Below are 21,247 nucleotides of genomic sequence, written 5' to 3' on the forward strand. Positions count from 1 at the left end.
TTCCCAACCCAGGGATCCAACCCACATCTTTTTTGTCTCCTGCATTGGCAGGGAGGTTCTTGACCACTGAGCTACCTGGGAAACACCCTCTCTATTCATAGATGATAATAAAGTCTATATAGAAAATTCCAAATGTTCTACTTAAAAATATCTGAGTACAAATAAGTGAGCTTAGCAAGGCTGTAGGATACAAGGTCAAAACAACTTCAATTCTGCTTCTACTAGAAGCAAACGAGTGAAAACCAAAAATTTTAGAGGAATAACACTTTAGCTCCCCTCAAAATTAAATACTTTGATATAAACCTAACAAAACATGTATAGGATCTGTGTGCTGAAAATTGCAAAATGCTGATGAAGGAAATCAAGAACTTAAATAGAAAACTGTGTTCATGAGGTAGAAGACGCAATGTAGTTAAGATGCCAGTTCTCCAAAATGACCTACTGATATAATGCGACTCCAATCAAAATCCATGGCAGAAACTGTGTAGATATAGAAAGGTCACTCTAAAATTTATATAGAAATGTAAATGTATATAGACAGTAGCCAAGACAATTCTGGAAAAGAAGGGGAGAAGTTGGAGGATTCTCACTAACCAATTTTAAGACTTATCGTAGGGGAATTCTCTGGTGGCCCAGTGGCCAACACACTACTCCCAATGCAAGGGGCCCAGGTTCAATCCTTGGTCAGGGAACTAAATCCCACATGCTGCAACTAAGACCTAGGGAAGCCAAATAAATAATTTTTTTAAAAAGACATTGTAAATCTGAAGTAATCAAAACAGTTGGTATTGTCAAAGGATAAGCACATAGATCTATATGAACAAACTGGAGTCCAAAAATAAACCCACACCAGTATGGTCGATTTTTTAATCAGGCTTATTATAATTCACATACTATGCAATTCACACATTTGAAGTTTACAATTCAAGGTTTTTTAGTATATTCACACGTCATAATCTTAGAACATTTTCATCACCCCCAAAAAGAAGCCCCAGACTTAGCAATCAATCCCCAATTATTTCCCAATTTCGCAAACTTTAGGCAACCACTAATCTATTCCTTAGATTTGCCTATTCTGGACATTTCATGCTAATAAAATCATACAGTGTGGTCTTTTGTGACTTAATTTACAAAGCAAATGAGTCTGTCATTACTTTAGTCTTTTTTATTGCCAAGTAACCTTCCATTATTTACTCCAGATTTATTTTATTATCTATTTATCAGTTGAACATTTATGTTGTTCCCACTTTTTGGTTATAAATAATATTGCAATGGACACTTTGTACAAGATTTTTTTCTGAACAAGATTTTATGTGGACCTGTGTCTTCTTTTCTCTTGAGTGTATACCTAGGAGTGGAATTGCTGGGTCATGAGGTAACTCCATGTTTAACAATTTGAGGAATTGCTGTTTTTCAGGCTGTTTTACATTCTCACCAGCAATATATAAGGGTTCCAATTTCTTCACATTTTCCCCAGTGATTGCTACCTGTCAGTATTTTTTATCACAGCCACCCTATGGGTGAAGGAGTATCTATTTCCTCATAGTTGGAGTTGCTTTTTCCATTGTGGCTCATGATACTGGGCATCCCATCATGTGCTTACTGCTCAAGTGTGTATCTTCTTTGGAGAAACATCTGTTCAAATCCGCTGCCCATTTTTCCATTGTACTGTGGTGCTCTTACTGTTGAGTTGTAGGAGGGACTTCTTTCTGTGTTTTGGATACAAGTCTCTCGAAAGTGGCAGATACCTGTCATCAGCCTGGGGAAGGTCCTTTCCACCCCTGCTTTGCTGACATGACCAGTAAGCTCTAACTAAGGTGTGAAGGTGATTCGATAGAGAAGGGATAGAATTTTCACTAACCGGACATTCATATGCCAAAAAAAAAAAAATCCCTAAAGTAGCCTAATATCTAACACAAAAATTAAACAAAGTGGTTAGTATGTCTAAATGTAAAAACTATAAATTTGCAGAAGGAAACATAAAAGGAAATCTTCATGACCTGGGACTGGTAAAAAAAAAAAAAAAAAAACCATGACACCAAAAGCACAGCCCACAAGAGATAAAATGATTGGACCTCATCAAAATAGAAAACCTTTACTCGGTAAAAGTCGAGTTCAGGACTTCCCTGGCCCAGTGGTTAAGACTCCACATTCCCAGGCCTTCCCTGGTGGTCTAGTGGTTAAGGATCCACCTGCCAGTGCAGGGGTAATGGGTTTGATCCCTGGTCTGGGAAGATCCCACATGCCACAGGGCAGCTAAGCCCGACTGCCAAAGCGACTGAGCCCACACGCCTGGAGCTCACACTCCACAACAGAGAAGCCCACCATGCAATGCGACGCCTGCATGTGGCAACAGAGTCGCTCCTGCATGCCACAACCAGAGGACGCTCGTGCGCAGCAGTGAAGGTCCAGTGCAGCCAAATAAACAAATCTTAAAAAAAAAGACTCCACACTCCCAGTGCAGGGGGCACAGGTTCGATCCCTGGTCAAGGGACTAACAGCCTGAGTGCCACACAGTGTGACTAAGAAAAAAGTTTCAAGGCATAATTAATTCCTATCTTAATAAGTTATTCCAAAAAATAGATGGCAGAAGCTATGATGAGGCCAATGTAACCTTGATTCCAAAATATAATAAGGAAAATACAAAGAAAAAAAGAGAAGAAAGTCATAGGCCCATTTCCCCTCGAGTATTGATATAAATGTTCTAAATAAAATTCTACCTAACCAAAACCAACTGCATATTTAAATGTTAACAGCATCATGATCAAACAGGACTTCTCACAGGAATGCAAGGGTGGTTTGACTTTGGAAAGGGTGCCGAAGTATTAATATAATGTAATTCGTCTTGATAAAGGAGAAAATCATATGACTGTCTTAATTAATGAAGATAAAGCATTTGATAGTTATGATCCTAAAAAGGCTCTTAGGAAAATAAAAGTGGAAGAAACTTTCTAAAAGTTGTAAAAAGTTAAGTACCAGAAGAGCAGAGACGCACTGTTCTTGACGGGGAAGCCTTAGCTGTGTGCCCTTGAAGACTAAGAACAGGACCGCCATGCTGATTGGTAAGCGTTAGCCAGATGGCCACAATGAAGCTACCGTCACCACAGGATCTTCCTACACCAGCAACCGCAGACAGCGCATCTCTTCGTTTAGAACCTCTACTGGTTCTACTCCTAAGGGTGAACCCTGACGAAGCACAGGGTGCTGAAAGCGGCATGGTACTGGTGCATGAACTGCCCGGAGGAGGAGAAGGGGGCTGAGTGTGGAGAAGCTGACAGCACAAATCCAGGACAGGGTATGCTTGTGTGTAGACGGTATTGGAAACTGACTCACTGCATGCAAGAGATCTGGATTCCTGCCTGATTCCACACACAGAGGTGAACTCTGGATGGAATGAAGCAAAAACTGACAGAAGGAAATGCGGAGAATATGACACGAGACACAAGCACGTCTTCAAATGCTAACTATAAAAAGCAAGAGGCAAAAACATAATTCAATTAAAACAAAATTTAAATTTTCTATTCAACAAAGGGAAACCATGAGCAAATTTTTAGCCAATGACAGAATGGAAAGTGAAAGTGAAAGTCGCTCAGTCATGTCCAACTCTTTGCGACCCTGTCCAAACAGTCCATGGAATTCTCCAGGCCAGAATACTGGAGTGGGTAGCCTTTCCCTTCTCCAAGGGATCTTCCCATCCCAGGGATTGAACTGGAGTCTCCTGTATTGCAGGCAGATTCTTTATCAACTAAGGTATGAGGGGACAGAATGGAGAAGATATCTGTAATGTGTAAAACCAATGAGGTATTCATATGTTGAATTTTCAAGGAACTCCTGCAAACCAATTTTTGAGAGTCAGCAAACATCAGGCAAAAATCCACATGGATCAATTAATTCAGGTGGCAGCATTCGATCTGAAAATAAATGGTTAGGATAGCATAAAAAAGAATGAAATAATGCCACTTTTAGCAACATGGGTGGACCTAGACATTATAACACTAAGAGAAGTAAGTCACAAAGAGAAAGAGAAATATTAATATTATTTATCATTTACAGAAGGAAACTAAAAAATGATACAGATGAATTTATTTACAAAACAGAAATAGGCTCGGGACTTCCCTGGTGGTCAAGTGGTTGGGAGTCTGACTGCCAGTGCAAGGGACAGGGGTGCGATCCCTGGTCTGGGAGGATTCCACATGCTGCCGAGCAGCTAAGCCCGTAAGCCACAACTACTGAAGCCCGTGAACCTAGAGCCCGTGCTCCAGGAGAAAGGCCGCTGCAGTGAGAAGCCGGAGCACCGCACAAAAGGCCAGCCCCGCCACAACTAGAGGAAGCCTGAACAGAGCAGCGGGGCCCAGGGAAGCCAAAAGTCGTTAATCAATTAATTTAAAAAAAAGAAGAAACAGACTCAGAGACATAGAAAAAAAAACTTATGGTTACAGAAGGGGAAACGGGGTAGGGAAGAATCAGTCGGGAATATGGGGTTGATCCCCCCTGGAGGAGGAAAGAGCAACCCTCTCCAGTCCTCTTGCCTGGAGAATCCCAAGGACAGAGGAGCCTGGGGCCACAGTCAGACACAGCAGAGCGACTAACATTTTCACTTTCATGGTATTAAAGATACAGTATTGTAAACGTGAAACAGATAGGCAACAAAGACTTAGGGAAAGACACAGGGAAATACAGTCACTATCTCATGGGAAAAAAAGCGAAGTCGCTCAGTCGTGTCCGACTCCTTGCGACCACATGGACTGTAGCCTACCAGGCTCCTCCGCCCATGGAATTTTCCAGGCAAGAGTACTGGAGTAGGTTGCCATTTCCTTCTCCAGGGAATCTTCCCGACCCAGATATTGAACCCAGGTCTCCCGCATTGCAGGCAGACACTTTACCAACTGAGCCACGTGGGAAGCCATGGAAAAGAATCTGAAATATATATATATATATATAATTGAATCATTTTGCTATATACCCAAAACTAACAGTATTGTAAATCTACTATATTTCAATTTTTAAAAAATGATTTTGTGTTCACGTTCAATTGTGTCTAACTCTTTTTGTGACCCCATGGACTGTAACTCGCCAGGCTCCTCTGTCCCTGGGAGTCTCCAGGCAAGAACACTGGAGTAGGTTGCCGTTCCCTTCTCCGGGGGATCTTCCCCACCCAGGGGTTGAACCTGTGTCTCCGGTGTCTCCTGCATTGGCAGGCAGATTAAGATGGCAAATTCAGTGATGTGTTTTTCACAATTTAAAAACGTCCCTAAGTGGGAAGGGGAGAGGCGGGACTTGTAAATAAAGACTGGGACAGGGAATGCTCTGCCAGCCAAGTGCGTGAGATTGCACACGCCCAGTGCAGGAGGACCGATGCGGCCCCTCGCTGGGATCTCCGGTCCCACACACCACAACCAAGCCCTGGCGCCCCAAACAGACAGCCGCAGTGGAGACACAGCGCCACCAAAAAGAGAGAGAGAGGTTCTAAGAGGAAAAACGGCTTTCCAGGGGAGCCGCCAGCGGACATGCCCCACGGCCAAGAGGGGCCCCACAGACCCCAGGTGCCAGCCTGACCTCACCCACCCCTCACTGAGCCCCAGATCCTCCCCACCCGAGGCAGAGGGGCTGTTCAGAACCAAGACAGGACCCGGCCCTAGACAGGGTGCCCCCCACCAGAGACACGAGAGCCTGCAGTCCGTGCCTCTCCCACGCAGCCTCCCCGGAGTCACCCCGTTTCCTGACCCCCCTCCTGGAAAGGACGCGCAGCACCCCGTCCTCCCCCTGGTCTCCCCTCCCTCCCTGCCCTCGCCCCGGGCAGGCCTGCTCTGACCACCGCTGTCACCTCGGGCCTCCCCACCCCACACGGCGTGGCCCCCGCCCCTTATGCAGGTTCGTCTGGGTGTCCGCTCTCCCCCAGGTACCAGGGGTGGCCCCAGGGCAGGCACACAGGCACCGCAGCGGTCCTGGCTGCCGGACAAGTGGAGAGTCAGCCCAGCCCCGCCAAGCAGGGAGCCCGGTGCCCGGCCGCACTCGGCAACCAGGAACCAGCTGAGGCCCCAGAGCTCACAGGCACCTTGTGGGCAGCGGCCACGCCCACGGGGAGGACACGGGTGGCCAGCTGGGCCCCGCCCGCAGAGACTATCTCCTACATGCTGCTCTGAGATGCTCCTGCCCACCCGCACCTGGACTTCAGTGGGACCCGGGGACACCCTCAGGCCACAGGGAAGGGCATCTGGGGGCCTGTGGTCCTGACTAGCCAGCCACGTCCCCAGGCCGAGGTCAGGCCAAGGTCAACCAGTGCGAATAAGGCGAGGGAGGGGGCCAGTAGACAGGGAGGCCCAGCGCCCGGAGGACCACGGAGACGGAGCAGCGGGGGTGAGGGTCGGCGCGGGGGGGCCCCGGGCCCCCGCCCTGCCTTCTGAGGCCCTGCCCTCTGGGGCGAGTGGGACCCTAGAGCCGCACGTCCCCAAGGTCACGCGTGCATGATCAGCGCCTTTTTTTGGCCGCATCACGCTAGGATCTTGGGCCCTCGACCAGGGGCAGAACCAGCCCGTCCTGCAGCAGCAGCACAGGGTCTTCGCGGCGGGGCCGCCAGCGAGGCCCCACGGGTGCGGGCCCTCCCTGCCCGAGCCACGGCTGTTCTTCTCGAGGGTCTCCTGCATGTCTCCTGGGGCGTGCTCTGTTTTCTAGAGGACTCGGACCTTTGGACCCTGGACCCCAGGAGGCCTCGGCAGGGGGCCTGCTGCCATGACCCTCGCTCCCTGCCTCTCCCCTTGGCGACAGTGGGACGCCCACCTCGAAAGGCGTGCCTGAGGGGGCTTTGGGGGGGCGCGGTTCAAATCCAAGCGCCCCACTCCCCCTCACCCACAGGCGGCCCTGCCCGTCGTCCCTGGTTACAGTGAAGGCGATTGTCTGGTCATTCATCTGATCACCTGTTTCCTCTCCTCTGGGGCCCCTGGACAGACAGCTCCATCCGCTCCACTCCAGCCTTGACACAGGCAGGTGTCACAACGAGCTGCAGCTCCGGCTTCTTTCAGTGACCAGGCCTCCGCCTCCATGCCAACTCCCCACTGAGCGGGGCGTGGCGTGCCCACCTCCTGCAGGGCTGTGTCTGTGGGTGGAGCGGCCAGGTTGGCTCCAGGGCACACGTGGGCCTGCGCCGCCCCACGCGGGGCCAGGGGTGGCGGGCAGGGTCTGAGCCCTGGGGTCAGGCCTCTGAACCTGTCACATCACATGCAGAAGGGGACTCTGGTGGCCGGCAGACCAGGGGGAGTGCAGACGTGGAGAGGCAGCGGAGGGTCAGAGAAGGAGCCTGTGAGGACTGAGGTCCCGGGCAGATTCTCCGGGGCCTCCTGCCTGCCCACTGGACCTCAGCCCCCCGAAGAGGCTGGATCAGGACCACGCTCACTTATTATGGCAGCAGGAGGAGCCCGACCCGAGGGGCCCCGCCGCCCACCAGCCTGGCCTCTCAGTCTGGTCCACCTCGTGTTTCAGGATCAGCGCCCCGAGTCCCACGGACACATGGACACACAGGGCTTCTGGCTGAACTGTACTGGGCTGGAGGGTCAGCGGGGGAGTGACAGCCCCAAGGCACTGAGTTTCCACTTGCGTTTCTAAAGCTCAGGTTCCCGAAGGCCGTGGCCCTCGCGGCCTTGGGGTGTCCACAGGAGGCAGGGAGTCCTTCCGTGGACTTGTTCCCATCCGGCAGGGAGGAGGGCGGTGGCAGGAAGACAAGAAGTGGCCTCAACACCCGAGGCGGAGGACCTGGGTCAGGTACCTGGACCCCAACTGCAGGCAGCTGGGAGCCACGGCCTTGGCGGGAGGGCTCCAGCCAGGGAGGGGGTGCAGAGAACCCAGGGGCCAGCCACGGGGTAGGGTCAGACAGGCGGTCCTCACAGGCGCGTCCGCTCACCGCTGCCAGGTCTGGCCGATGCGCCAGAGGCCAGTGCTGAGGCGCCATGGGTGTGCCCCCACCCTGGACAAAGGCCCAGACCAGCTGGTGCCCCCGGGGGTGGGAGATGTGCCAATGAGAACGTACTCTGGGGGGCCCGGGGGCCGGGGCCTGAGCCAACCAGCGGCAGGTCGGGGTCCAGTGCCCAGGGAGAGGGCAGCCTGGCCCAGGAGGCTGGGCCTCGCCTGTGCCCATGGGGGTGGGGCGTGGGCGCGAGAAACCAGTCTCCCAGGACAGGGACAGGCCAGCTCTGACAGAGCTGGCGGGACGTCCACAGACAGATGGCTCTTTGTCAAGCTGGGCCCCCCTCCCTCGCGGCCTAGAAAACAAAGCCCCTCTGTCCGCACTGGCCTCCCTCCCGGGCCCCTGGCACCACCCCCAGGGACAGAGGAGAACCCCCCCCTAGGGCTCTCATCACACACGTCCCGGGCACAGGCTGGCCCCGGTGGGGTGTGCAGGGGCGCCCAGGGCGCACTGCCCGACACCCACCCCGCGCTGTAGGCCCTGCCCATCTGTCCTGCACCTGGGCAGCCCCGGGCCAGCCCCGCCTCGCCAGCCTGACCAGGGGCACTACCCGGGCCTGAGGGGTGCCCCTTTCCCCAGACAGAGGCCAGCTGGAGCCTCGGCTCTGCCAACAGGCCTCCACGGCATTCCTCTGAGTCCTCACCGAGGCCTGACGCCCATGGCACCACTGTAGGCTGTCACAACCTCCTTGGGGGCACAGCCCAGGCCTGCCCCAGGCCTGGAAGGCGCAGGCACTCTCTGCCCAAGGTGGGGCCCGGGGCCCAGAGCCTGCGCCGCTGAGGATGGATCCTGCCCATCCAAGGCCCAGCCCGGACACGGGGGCGCCTGCGGCACTCAGCGTGCGGGCGGCGGGACCCAGATGAGGCCGGGCCGCACTCCCACCAGCCTGGCCAGCTCCTGCCGACACTGGCCCTGCAGCTGGTGCAGCATCGCCTCCAGGCAGGCCTCCCGGGCCCTGAGCGCCTCCGTCGCCTCGGTGGCCCACAGGCCCAGCCTGCCAGGCACCCTGGCCTCAGTCCTCACCAGCCGGCGGGGCCCGTGGGGCCGGGCCTGGCCCTTGCCCTGCTCCCAGGCCCACTGCAAGGCTGCCAGGTCCTGCGCCACGGCCACCTGCAGGGCCCGCCTCGCGGCTCTCCACTCGGGCCCATGGCCGCCAACCTGCACAGGAGAGAGCGTCAAGTGAGCCAAGGGCGCCCCGTCCACCAGGACATGGCCCCGGGCCCCTTGGCTCTCACTGAGCCTGACCCCGGCCCCCAGCCCCGCGCAGCCCCTCCCGTTGCCTAGACATCACTGCTCCCAGGGCGGGAGGACTCCCCAAGTCAGTGCCGAGGCCCAGCCCCTCCAGGCTCTCACCTTCATCGAGCACCTGAGCCCCAAGCTGGGGGTGCTGGGCCCTGGGACATGGCCCGCAGCCTGAGCACCTCCACAGCCCCGAGCCCTCAAGACCACCCTGCCTGGGGCCCAGCTTCACCCTGAGGTGTGGTGGGGGACTGAGCCTGGGCCTGGCTGCTGCCTTCAGGCCAAGTCCCGGGGGCCTGCTCACAGCCCAGGGCACAGACCCAGGGAGCCCACCCCCAGCCCCACCCAGCACTCCAGACATCCAACAGGATGGCCAGGGTGGGGCACCGGGGAGTCTGGCAGGTGAGCCCATGTCTTCCATATGGGGCAACCCAGCATGGAAGTCCACAGTCAAGTGGTCCAGGCCCGCAACCGGCTCTCACCGCAGCCTGCCAGGCGGCCCGCCGGGCCTCCACCGCCTTCCGCAGCTCCTCCTGCAAGGCCTGCAGTTCCTCCTGCAAGGCCTGCAGCTCCCGCACCGGCAGCCCTGCTGCTCCAGCCCCTGGCTCGGGGATCCTAGGCAGAAACGTGGGCGGTGAGGCCTCCAGGGGGCAGGTGTCCAGGACTGTGTCCTGCAGGGAGAGACCTCAGTGAGCAGGAGGGTGGCAGGCCCAGGTCTCGATCACGGGCCGGGTTCCCCAGCCAGTGGCGAAGAGAGCAGGGCTCTCTCCTTCCCCAAGGTCACAGAGGGGGCTACACAGCGACCTTTACCCCGGGGGGCCTGGAGGTCAAGGGTGCACAGAGGCCAAACTTCCAGAAGGCTGAGACCCTCTGAGGAGTCTGCATCTCCCCAGGAGCTGGGAAGGGTGGAGATGGGATAGACAGATGTCTGAAAAGAACCCCATACTCGAAACCCAAGGCCCAGGTAAAAAACCGGCTTCAGAGTTGGGCGAGGGGGTGTCCCCGAGACCTCTCTTCTTGCCTGGAGAATGGAAAGACCCCGAAGGCCCAAGGCTGCCGTGGCCAGGACCAGGCAGGGATGGGAGGGCAGGGCAGGGGAGGGGAGGACAGGAGAGGGGAGGGCAGAGGAGAGGAGGGGAGGGCAGAGGAGAGGAGGGGAGGGCAGGGGAGGGGAGGAGAGGGCAGGGGAGGGGAGTGGAGGACAGGAGAGGGGAGGGCAGAGGAGAGGAGGGGAGGGCAGAGGAGAGGAGGGGAGGGCAGAGGAGAGGCAGGGGAGGGAGGAGACAGAGAGGGGAGGGCAGAGGAGAGAGGGAGGGCAGAGGAGAGAGGGAGGGCAGAAGAGAGGAGGGGAGGCAGAGGAGGAGGGGAGGGCAGGGGAGGGAGGGAGGGCAGGGGAGGGGAGGGCAGAGGAGAGGAGGGGAGGGCAGAAGAGAGGAGGGGAGGACAGAGGAGGAGAGGGAGGGCAGGGGAGGGGAGGGGAGGGCAGGGGAGGGGAGGGGAGGGCAGGGGAAGGGAGTGGAGGACAGAGGAGAGGAGGGGAGGACAGAGGAGAGGAGGGGAGGACAGAGGAGGGGAGGACAGAGGAGGGGAGAGGAGGGGAGGGGAGGGGAGGGGGGGGGGGTCCCTCCTGACCATCCACCGCCAGAAGACCAGCTCCCGGTGCCGCCACTCCAGGGCTGCCTCCAGCCGCGCATTCTCCGTCTCCAGCCGCTGCAGCAGCTGCAACACAAGACCGGCAAGTCAGAGCCAAGCACAGGGCCCCGCCATCGGGCTCACTGCACTCCCACCTCCAAGCCTAGTATAGCAGGCCGACGGGCGGGGCGGGGCGGCCTCACCCCCAGCACCCCCAGGCCAAGCTCACCAGGCCCTCGACCACCCTGGGAGCCCCCATCCCCACCCCAACCACGGGTCCTGCAGGTGGGGGCTGAGTGCCGGTGCCCCTCACTCGGGACGCCACGCCACATCCCCGCAGACTGATGGCTGCACCCTGGAGGTTTCGGGCAGCTGGGCATCCTGGACAGCAGAGGCTTCTGGGCTCTGGGAGCCCCGCCCCTGTAACCCCCTAAACCGGAAGGCAGGGCCGGGGCCCAGCATGGAGAACACAGCCGCACGGCCCCCTGCGCCCCGCCCTGCCCCCAGGCCCGCAGGCGCGGACCCCACACCCGTGCGTGGGCCCAGGTGGCCCCTGTGCTGAGCCCCCGCCCACCTGCCCAGGCCGCCACCATCTCTGGAAGCTGAAGCGGGTGAGGCTAAGCGTGGTCCACCCCAAGGGCCCACAGCAAGCGACAGACACATCAGCTTCTGCAGCCCCCCAGGACTCTGGTCCCCTGGGAGGCCCAGGCCACTCCCTGTAGAAGAGAGCCCAGAATGTGATCTGGGGCCCAACAAGCAGCCGGAGCTGGCATCGAGGCTGCCCTGCTGGCCTCCTTCCCCAGAGGCTGCGCGGAGCCCCAGGCCACAAGTATCTGCATGCCCACCAGGCCACCATCTGTCCAGGGCTGGACACCGCTGGCCAGACAGTGTGGGGGGGGATGGCCTTGAACACCAGGCCAAGGGCCCAGCCCGAAGCCAGTGGAGCAGGGTACAGGCAGGCTTACCTGCAGTGAGAACCGCCCTGTGACCTCGGGGAGGGCTGTGGACCTGGGAGGGTAGAGCCACGTGCCCATACCACACACACACATACACACACACACGCGCACACACCCACTGGCGAGTGAGAAAAGCAGCTTCATGAGTTCCCAAAAACAGTCCCAGGGGTGCCCATACCCCCACACGCAGGCCGTACAAAAGCAGATGGGGGACAAGGTAAGAAGAGGGCAGTAACCACTCCACAGCGTGCCTGACCACTGACAGCAACCAGAGACCATTCCAGAAGCTTCTGGGACCCATCCCAAGAGTACAGGCCCTTCAAGTAGGCTGCTCCCAGCTGCTACCCGCAGACCGTCCGGAAACCTTGGGAGGAAGTCAACGTCCCCCTCGGCCTGGCCACAACGCCATTTTCAGTCCTGTGGCACCAACTCGCACCAGCCCTCAGGCGGAGGGGGAGCGCCCCCCCCCACCAGCACCCATGGAGGCTGGGGTCCCAGACAGCACCAGGCTGGGGCTGCCACAGTCCCCATGCTTCCCCCACCAGGGGACCAGGGGCAGGAGGCCCAGGCCCCGCTGAGTCACCCCAAAAGGCGACCGAGCCAAGGGCATCTCAGGACACCCAGCTGCTGCCTCAGCACCTCAAGGGCCAAACACAGTTCCTGCCCACAGAGTCAGCCAGACAGCCGCCAGGAACGCCAGCCAGGTGGGCCCCAGGGCCACCCTGACCCCACATCAGGAAGCAGACCCCCAGGAGCACGAAGCACTACAGCCAAGACCTGCTGGGTCCATCCTGAGCCTCAGTCATTCTGCCCGGCCAAGTGCCCCCAGGCCGGGCAGTGCCGGCCTCACTCTGGATGGCCAGAGTCCAGCACTAAAGTCATGGCCACGAGCCTGTCCCAGGAGCCCCTGGCCACACGAGCCCCCAGGCAGGGCACAGTGATGGAGGGGGCTCCTGAAAAGAAGGTCAGCAGAAAGCGGGCTGCTCCCAGCCCATCACCAGGTGATACCTGCATGGGCTCAAGGCACCCACACCCGTCAGCCCAGACCCTCAGTGTCTTCCTTCATCCCAGCGTGCCCTCGCCACCACCACGGCTGGCTGCCAGCCACCTGATGCCTGTGCCCTCCCTACGGCCCAGACTGTACCCAGCCACACACACACTCGTGGCAGCACTGGCAGGCCAGGGTGAAGAGAGGGACAGAGGTTGCGACCATCCCCCACGCAAGCCAGATGGTGAGCTTTACGACCACCCACAGCCGATCCACTGCCTGGGTGTGCCACCTTCCCAGGCCCCTTCTCACCTTGGGCCACGCCCACCTCGGTCCCACCAGCCTCACCTGCCGGCCGCCCTCAGGGTCTCTGAGCAGCTCCGTTTCGGTGACAGACAGGTGGCCAAGGCTGCGGTCACTGTGGCAGCCACGGGTGTACGAGTGTATCTGAAACACAGCACAGACCCCATGCTGAGCATGCGGGTGCCCCCCAGCACTAGGCAAGGCACAGACCAGGAAAGGGGGTTCAGAGAGGGCCCGGCAAGGGAGAGTGGTCAGCACTGCTGAGGCTGGTTTGGGGCCCACCGGGAGGCCCTGCAGAGGGAGGAGCACCCCCACCCGGCTCCTGCAACCCTGTACCCTCCTCAGCTCATCAAGTGGCAGGCCTGGGCGGTGGCAGAAACAGCCCCGGATAGGCTCGGTGGTCCAGTGAGGCCAATGGCAGGGACACACACTACCTGGGTCTGGGGGGCAGGGAGGTCAGCAGGGGGGCACGTCCCACACAGCAGGAGTAGCTGAAGCCCAGACAAGTTCCAGGAAAGGCGAGTGGAGCAAAAGATCCTCTGCCAGGGGTTCTAGCACCAAAGAGTCCTGTGCTGGAGGGAGCCCAGGCCACCTGCCCAGTCACCTCTCAGCCCAGAACATGCCCTGGGCTGGTGGGGGGACCCCTGTGCCCCCACAGCTGAGCCCTACCAGCCTTCAGGACCCCGGAGAGAGCTGACCACCGCCTGTAGGCCCACACCCAGGAGATGGTGGGAGGACCAGGTGCCTTCCCCCACTGGCTTCCCTGATTCCCTGCCCCACAGACATCCAGCAGCACCTGCTCAAGGCCCCTCCTGGACAATCTGGAGCCCCAGCATCCCACCATCGGGCCACCCTCAACCAATTAGTCCCCAGCCAGGCACGGGAAGGCCCACATCCAGCCAAAGGCCAGCCCCATCCCGAGCTGGGAATGCTGGACAGGCCTGTGCGGCAGAGAGGCGCTGCACGAGCAGCACTACCTTGCCCAGGAGGGCGCACTGCTCCTGCTGACCGGCCATCAGGTTTCGCCACCGGAGCTGCAGCTTCCCCATCAGCCACTGCAGGTGGCGGATGTCCACAGAGCCTTCTGCTTCCACACGGGGAGCAGGCGGGCCAGGGCTGGCCAGGGCCTCACACTGTGAAGGGAGCAATGGTCACACGCTGCCCCTGCACCCCATGCAGGGACCCCGAAAGGGAAAGGAGGCCCATGGGAGTGACCGCCGCCAGGTCTGGGGGATGCCAGGAAGAGTTGGGGACAGACCCTGTGGACACACCGGGCCCTGCCCTGCCTCCGTGTGCTCGCCCAGGCATTAAGGAGGGCAATGCTGACCCCAACAGGGCCGACTAGGCCGATCCAGCTCCCGCACCCCAGATTCCAGCCCGGACTGGGCTTGGCTCACACTCCAGCACCCACCTCACACACGGGCATCTCGTCGCCCAGCCGCACGTGGCTCTGGGTCAGCAGCCGCTCGGGCAGGGGCCCGCGGGCCAGGAGCCAGGCCAGGGCCAGCAGCAGCTCGCGGCCACCCTGGGAGCCGTCGTCCTGGAGCTGCACCAGCGCCAGCCTCGGGTAGCCCTGGGAGTGCAGCACCGACTTCACCCAGCGGACTTGAGCCTCTGCGATAGGAGACGCCAGCTCAGGAGGGCCATCAACTGGAGGCGACAGTGCCCCAGACCCTAAGGAAGGGCCCCACCCGCGACCCCAGAGCAGAGAGCACGCTCGGAAGGGTCCAGCAGGGAGGGACACGGGGACCTAGCCAGGAGGCGGGGAGGGGCGGGGTCACCACGGCGGGTCCGACGGGAGGAGGGGCGGTGGGCGGGGCTCTGCAGAGGGCTGTCCCGTAAGTGGTTGGTGGGCGGGGCCCTGTGCGGTGGGCGGGGCCGGGCGGGCCTGGCGGGAAGGCTTACCCAGGGTGAACGAGACCGAGGCGCTGTCGGCGGACAGCGGCGAGAGCACATGGAAGAGCAGCCGCCAGAGCGCGGGGGCCTGCGGGGATCAAAGAGCGACTGCCAGTGGAGCTGGCCACCTCCCCTCGTCCACCCACGGGCCCACCGCGCCCGGCTGCCTGCCCTGCTAGCCTCACCGCCTCTGGACGGTCAAACTTGGCGCGGCGGAAGATCTCGGGGCTGGGCGCGGCGGGCAGCGTCCGGCTCAACGCAGCGATGGCCTCGGGCAGAGCCCGGGCCGCGTCCGCCGGGTCGGGCTGGCGCCGCCGCCGCCTCCCCATGGAGCTTCCACTGGCCTCCCCAGGACTGCGCGCCGCCCGAGCGTCCAATCCCCGCGAACGCGGGTTTCCCGCGCCCAATCGCCGCGCAGATGCCGCCCCCGCTGGGCCCGCGCCCAGTCGCCGCGCAAGTCCCGCCCCCGCTGGGCCCGCGCCCAATCACCGAGCAGGCTAGGGCACGCCTCCAGCTCCCTCCCAATGAGCGGCGCCTCCGACATTGGGTGCTGTCTGTGCAGCCCCGTGCGGAGGCACTTCCGGTGCGTCGAGCACCAATCGGCGTGGAGAGCTCTGCGAGGTCCGCCTCCGCGACTCAAGTGCTGCAACCCCGACCCGCCTTGTCTGGACCCCGCGAATCTGCCCCGCACCTCCCGTTGCTCCAAACGGCTGCCGGGCAACCACCGACGGCTGGGAGGGCAACGCTGCCGGGCGCCAACATCCCCGGGAGCGATCCTCGGCCTCCTCGAGCCCTCTCGGACCAGGCCGCTGCGGTCTCCGGGGCCCCGCTGCGCGCAACAGGCTGCAGACGTGGGGGCCGGCACCGGGGGACGTCCCTCGACCGATCAGCCCCGCGCCACGCGGGCGGGTGCTCCTCCCGACCGGCCGGCGACTCTCCCCTTCACACCTACGCCTGCAGACCCCCGCCCGGTCCCTTCCTGTCCAGTCCAGCCTCTGCCTAGCCAGCCCCCTTTACCCCTTACCTCGTCCCCACCCCACCCCTGCCTGCCTCTGTCCTGCCCCTTCAGCCTTCTTCCTACCACTGAAGAGCGGAATCCTCACGGCCACTTTGGAAAGCAGTTTGGGTTATTTCAGAGCTAGCCTTAAGTCTACTAGACGGCCCCACAATGCAAGTGCCGGGAATCTAGGAGGACTCACGTAGACATGGAGGAGGACAGACACAAAATACTATGTGGTGTGTTATTATTGTTCAGTTGCTTAAGTCGTATCCAACTCTGCGACCCCATGGACTGCAGCACGCCAGGCTTCCCTGTCCTTCACTATCTCCCAGAATTTGCTCAAACTCATGTCCATTGAGTGGGTGATGCCATCCAACCATCTCACCCTCTGTGGCCTCCTCCTCCTCCTGCCTTCAATCTTTCCCAGCCTCAGAGTCTTTTCGAACGAGTCGGCTCTTTGCATCAGGTGGCGGTAATATTAGAGCTTCAGCTCAGTCCTTCCCACAAATATTACTTTTCATCCATAGGAAGTGTCAAGAAAGCAAGTGTGCAGAGACAGGAAGCAGGTCAGTGGTGGCCTGGACAGAGGCTGGGACCGGGGTGTGGCAGCAGATGGCCATGAGGGAATTTTTGTGGGCGAGGAGACTGGTCTATAGCTGGATTGTGCTGATGGTTGCAGAACTCTGTGAACTGGTTAAAAAGCACGGAGTGTGCCTAGGTGAGTTTTATGGCATGAAATTATGCCTCAATAAAGCTGTAAAGAGGACAGAGTAGGGGAGGGAGAGAAAGCAGAGAAAGTTCCCCAAACAACCCTAACTTTGGCCAAGCCAACAGGAAGTGTGGTCACGCCTGACTCCATCTTCTGCCCAGTCCTCACCTTTGCCTGCCCCCCATCTCAGGCACAGTCAGCTGCTCATCCCTTGTGTCCACCGCAGAAGTGACCCCCTTCTCTATAACTTGGCCTCTGACCCAGGCACCCCGACCCCAGGAGGCTGTTTCACTGGCAACCCACAAGAAGCTTACCTCCCAAGAGTTCTCCTTCCACCACGGGCATGGGGGCATTGCTGTCTGCCCCCTCACCCCCAACTTCAGTCCCCTCCAGGGTCCTCCTTCAGCTGGGGCTGGGACCAGCACCAGCCTCCAGTCTGGCTCTTCTGTCTCCGAGCTCGGAGACCACCCTGGTTAGGCCTGCCCGCCATAGTGCCAGTGGACTTTGCCCAAAGTGGATCCTGAGCCCTTTTCCCTCTGGCCTTCGCACCTGCTGGGCCTTCTGCATGGCGTACCCTCCTTCCCAGCCTGAGGCCTGACACACTCTTCTGCAGGCCTCAGCTCTCTAAGCGCTCATCTGCCCGTCACCCCCAGACAGCGAGCCACACCGTGGGGCCAGGAGTCAGCTGCCTCTTCAGGGCTGCCTCCCAGCAGCTCACAGCAGACTTTCCTGTGCACGCACTCCCCACTCTGCGCTTGCTCTGCCCACAAGCCCTCAGTCCCTGGGCCCCCAAGACACCTCCCTCCCGCCACCACCTGCACTGAGAAACCCAGGCTCACTCAGCATCCTCTGCCCCTTCCTCCTGGGTCCCATCCATCCCCAGAGGCTGTCCAGCTCCCACGCCTCAGAGTTCTCTGAACCACCCAAATCTCTCACACACACACACACACACGTGACCCCACACACCTCCCTGGGCCCCCCCACGCCTGTCCAGCGCCGGCCTGCCAGACCCACAGCCAAGCTATGGGGCGGAGCGAAGGCCACACGCAAGGCTGAGATGACCCCTCTGGGATCTTTAGATCAAGTCCTGGGACGGGGCAATCTGCCAGAGCCAGAGCAGCAGTGACCAAGTAGAGGGAACGGGGAGGGCTCTGAGGGAGGCTCAGGCTGACGTGAGAGTTTCCAGACAGTTGCTTCCCAGCCAGTCCTCACAGTCCCCCATCGGGCAGCAGCCACGTGCTAGCCCCTGGGCGTAGGGTGGGGGCAGATGAGGCGGGTGGTGTCTGGGTGGCTGCGCGGAGGGGGCTGGCTCCATCTGGCGGGGTCAGGTAGAGAATGGAGACAAGGGTGGAGCCACAGGAAGTGGGGAGGCAGGCAAGGGCTCCCCACCACAGCACCCCAAAGCTTCTCAAAAGCGGAACCAACTCAGCGATTCACCCTGCGGCCCTCTGTTCCTGCTGACCCATTCCAGAACCAGAGAGGAGGCCTGCACATCTGCAGAGCTGGACAAGGGGTTGCCCACCAGGGCAGCAGGCAGCAAGGCTGGCAGCAGCAGGAAGAGGGAGTGCCAGCATGGCCTGGCGTCAGGACCCCGGCCACACCCCTGCACCGTTGCTCCAGGGATGCAAACACACAGGCAGGTCTTCCAAGTGTCCGCATTTATTGAGGGCACGGGGTTCTACAGGGGAGCCCCACGTGCCTGTGGAGAAAAACCCACCATCGGCCTGGAGGGCAGCGGCCCGGCGGGCAGCTGGAGATGGGTCTCCAAAACCTGTGCAGAGACAGACAAGGACAGAGGTGAGTGCAGGCCTAAGGGTGCTCAGACCTCACTGCAGGGGATGCTTGCTCAGGGCCACTGGGCGGGGCAGGGTGAGGCGTGGGGAGGTACCTGGGTTTACTTGAAAGTGTGGCTTTCAGCTCCGCCACGCCCAAAGCCTGCAGAGAGGTAGAGGGCAGGTTAGGGGTGGCCAGGGGCTGTGGAGGGCTGGGTCGGGAGGGGGCGTGGGGAGCATACCTTTGGGTCCGAACATGGCTGCGTAGCAGGGGTGGTTGCAGTAGGGCTTGCCTTCATGCTGCAGGGAGAGAGGCCATGAGGGTCTGCAAACCCTGCCCCAGCCCTTACCCCTCAGCCTCCCGATGCCACCACCAGGCCCCACCGACCTCGGCATGACCCCCGGAGGTCAGCGTCTTCCCACATTTCTCACACTTGAGGCAAGGCCGATGCCAGTCCTTCCCCAGGGAGGTCACCCGCTCAGCTGCAGAGACACACGGGACCCGGTGACACGGGGCACACGCACACGCTCACACCCACGCCCTCCAGACGCCTCTGCCAGGCCCCACCCACAGCGCCCTGTGGCCCACGCGGGAGCTCAGCGGCACCTGTGCCCCCGCGGTGGGGCAGCCCCAGTCCCCAGACCTTCCCGCCTAACGAGCAGGAGTGGACGCTGGTCCTCGGGGCGCCCTGAGGGCTTGGGTGGGGCTGGAGGAGGAGGTGCGGGTCTCGAGCAGGACCGGGCAGGGCTCCCGGTCTGAGCCCTCCCCCGCTTCTGCACCGGCGATCGCAGTGTTGGGGCGGGAGGGACCTCCCACTTCCTCTGCCCCCCCACCTCCCCTGAGCCCCGGGGCGCGGGGCGGGAGGCGGCGCCGGGGTTAGGCCGCCCGGGGCGCGGGTTTCCGCATCTGTTTCTACTTAACGATGGGACAGGGGGCCCGAGCCCCGCGTTCCTTCCTACCCCCTGGAGTCCCCGCCCAGGGCGCGCCAGGGAAGGGGCGAGATAGCGGGACCCGGAGACAGAGAGACCCAGAGTCGGGGAGATTCAGAGACAGAAGACTCAGTGAGACCCGGAGAGAGAGCGGGGCAAAGATGGACCCGACGCAGGGGGCCCGACCGGCACACCCAGGTGGCCACCAGCAAGGCTAGGTGTCGCCCCGAGGCGCTGCACGAAGTCCCCCTGAGCCCCCGGCCCACCCGGGCAGCCCCGCGGGATGGACCCTGGGCCGCGCTTCCGCGTGGGGCTTGGGGGGGGGAGCCTCAGTTCGAGCCGGGGAGGGCGAGGGTGGGGTGCGCTCACCAAAGTACACCTCCTTGTTGCACTTGGGGCATTTGGGCATGGTGGCGCCGGATCGGGGCAGGTGGCCAGGCGGGAGCAGACCGGAGCGCTGGACTGGGTGGGTCGCGCCGGGTCCGCGTCTTTCAAGGACCCCTGGTCCCGCCCCTGTGGGACACGCCCCCAGCGCCCCGCCCCTTGAGTTCTGGACTTGGACCCGGAGGCCTCGGATTCCAGCCAACAGGCCGAGAAAGGTCATCTGGTCCACCCTCGCCTTAGGGCAGGACCCGGGCCTGGCCGACGGCAGAGCGAGGTCCGAGGGCTGCAGGAGGTCGGCGGGCGCTCTCGCTGACTGGACGGGGCTGGAACCCCGGAGGAGCCCCGCCCTCGCCCCGGACTCTGGGCGGGGGCTCCCCAGAGCGGAAGGGAGCACCCCACCCCCCGCCCCAGAGTGCTGGAGCCCGGAAGGTAACCGCTATAATGCAGATAGATGCAAACGAGCGTGTCGTACCTTTCCAGGCCTTTCCCTAGATACAGGGCAGAGGGCATCTACCATGGCATTCTCAGCCTGGTAGCCCTCCCCCACGAACTGCCCTTCACCTTCATCACGCGTGGGGCCAGAAGGTTGCCCCGCGCCAGTATCCTACCCCCAAGGGACATCCCAGTCTCCACCGGGCCCCCCTTCGGCCCGCTCCTGGACGTCCGTCAGATCGCAGCGGAACTCCCCTGGGACTCCGAGACGGGACATCCCCCTCCAAGGAGGGGACACCCATCGACAGCGGGGCTGGGGATTCTGCGGGATGTCGGAGGGGGTAGGGGGGTAGTCTGTGCGGCAGTGGCCAGACCTCCATGGAGCTGCGCGGCGGCGGGGGAGGGAAGCTCTGAGGGCCGAGCGGTCCAAGTCCGTCGTCCAAGGAAAGGGGAGGCAGCCTGGAGCCTCTCCGGTGCCAGGCGGAGACTGTGGGCCCCACCCGCTCCAGGAATGGGGGAAGGCCAAGGGGGCTGACGCTGGCGGGTCACAGGGCCCTAGGCCATCCTCCTCTGACCAACGGAGAGGCCTGCGGCCTCATGGAGGGGTCCGGGGTTGGGGGGGAGTCTGCTGGACCAGTCTCCGTTGCCCCTCAGCCCAGGCGGAGGCAGGGAGGCCTGGGTGGGGTCCTCCTGCTCTCCGCCCCGGAGGACACTGCCCCGCCCCACCCTCCTGCCAGTCAGTGTCACCCAGGGCACCCCCCCTCGCCTCTGCTCCCCTCCCTGTGGGCCCTCCACCTCTCTGCTCCACCGTGACCCCCCAAGCCACACCCAGCTCCCTGACTTCACCAGAGCCTCAGCGCTCAGTCCTCTCTCCATCCTGCCCCCCACCCCCGAAACTTCACCAGTGTCCTCGGCTCCCCTCGACACACCCGCCTCTCAAAACAAATCGTCATCTCTGGGCCTGACCAGGCCCTGTCCCCACGGAGGGCGCTGGAGACCATCCTCTGAGAGGCCCTCAGACTTGAGCAGAGGGAGCCCCTCACCCTACT

At 60.9% G+C, this 21,247-nt stretch overlaps 2 protein-coding genes across 6 annotated transcripts; both read right to left on the minus strand.

Annotated features, from left to right (window-relative positions):
* Positions 1-853: 853 nt before the first annotated feature.
* TEDC1 (tubulin epsilon and delta complex 1) lies at positions 854-15,315 on the minus strand. Of its 5 annotated transcripts, XR_011491704.1 has the most exons (10): positions 15,157-15,315; positions 14,981-15,059; positions 14,487-14,725; positions 14,053-14,208; positions 13,510-13,626; positions 13,121-13,219; positions 10,829-10,915; positions 9,679-9,867; positions 6,915-9,115; positions 854-3,911 (listed from the first exon to the last, which is right to left on the minus strand). XR_011491704.1 is itself a non-coding variant. In XM_070477687.1 (9 exons), exons 1-9 carry the CDS (start codon positions 15,298-15,300, stop codon positions 8,792-8,794), a joined length of 1,398 nt encoding a protein of 465 aa, XP_070333788.1. In that variant the 5' UTR covers positions 15,301-15,315; the 3' UTR covers positions 854-8,791. The 5 variants fall into 5 exon arrangements, 4 of the variants coding, with proteins under 4 accessions (XP_070333788.1, XP_070333787.1, XP_020753315.2 ...); XM_070477687.1 differs by having other exon boundaries at positions 854-9,115; positions 14,487-14,689; XM_070477686.1 differs by having other exon boundaries at positions 854-9,115.
* A 3,008-nt stretch (positions 15,316-18,323) lies between these two features.
* CRIP1 (cysteine rich protein 1) lies at positions 18,324-19,868 on the minus strand. The gene is made up of 5 exons (XM_020897703.2): positions 19,752-19,868; positions 18,841-18,935; positions 18,695-18,752; positions 18,569-18,615; positions 18,324-18,451 (listed from the first exon to the last, which is right to left on the minus strand). The coding sequence occupies exons 1-4, from the start codon at positions 19,789-19,791 to the stop codon at positions 18,575-18,577; spliced, it is 234 nt and encodes a 77-aa protein (XP_020753362.1). The 5' UTR covers positions 19,792-19,868; the 3' UTR covers positions 18,324-18,451; positions 18,569-18,574.
* Positions 19,869-21,247: the final 1,379 nt, after the last annotated feature.

The sequence above is a fragment of the Odocoileus virginianus genome, chromosome 16, assembly GCF_023699985.2.
Source record: "Odocoileus virginianus isolate 20LAN1187 ecotype Illinois chromosome 16, Ovbor_1.2, whole genome shotgun sequence".
Classification (NCBI taxonomy): domain Eukaryota; kingdom Metazoa; phylum Chordata; class Mammalia; order Artiodactyla; family Cervidae; genus Odocoileus; species Odocoileus virginianus.

Bases quoted from the DNA above. Each gene is read 5' to 3' on its own strand.
- CRIP1 (XM_020897703.2), bottom strand. From the start codon at position 19,791: ATGCCCAAATGCCCCAAGTGCAACAAGGAGGTGTACTTTG. The intron at 18,936-19,751 runs GTGAGCGCACCC...GTGTCTCTGCAG, and splicing joins CAACAAGGAGGTGTACTTTG to CTGAGCGGGTGACCTCCCTG. The intron at 18,616-18,694 runs GTATGCTCCCCA...ACCTCTCTGCAG, and splicing joins AGCCATGTTCGGACCCAAAG to GCTTTGGGCGTGGCGGAGCT.
- TEDC1 (XM_070477686.1), bottom strand. From the start codon at position 15,300: ATGGGGAGGCGGCGGCGGCGCCAGCCCGACCCGGCGGACGCGGCCCGG. The intron at 9,868-10,828 runs GTCAGGAGGGAC...CTCTCCCTGCAG, and splicing joins TGGTCTTCTGGCGGTGGATG to GACACAGTCCTGGACACCTG. The intron at 9,116-9,678 runs GTGAGAGCCGGT...TCTCCTGTGCAG, and splicing joins GGGCCGCCTGGCAGGCTGCG to GTTGGCGGCCATGGGCCCGA.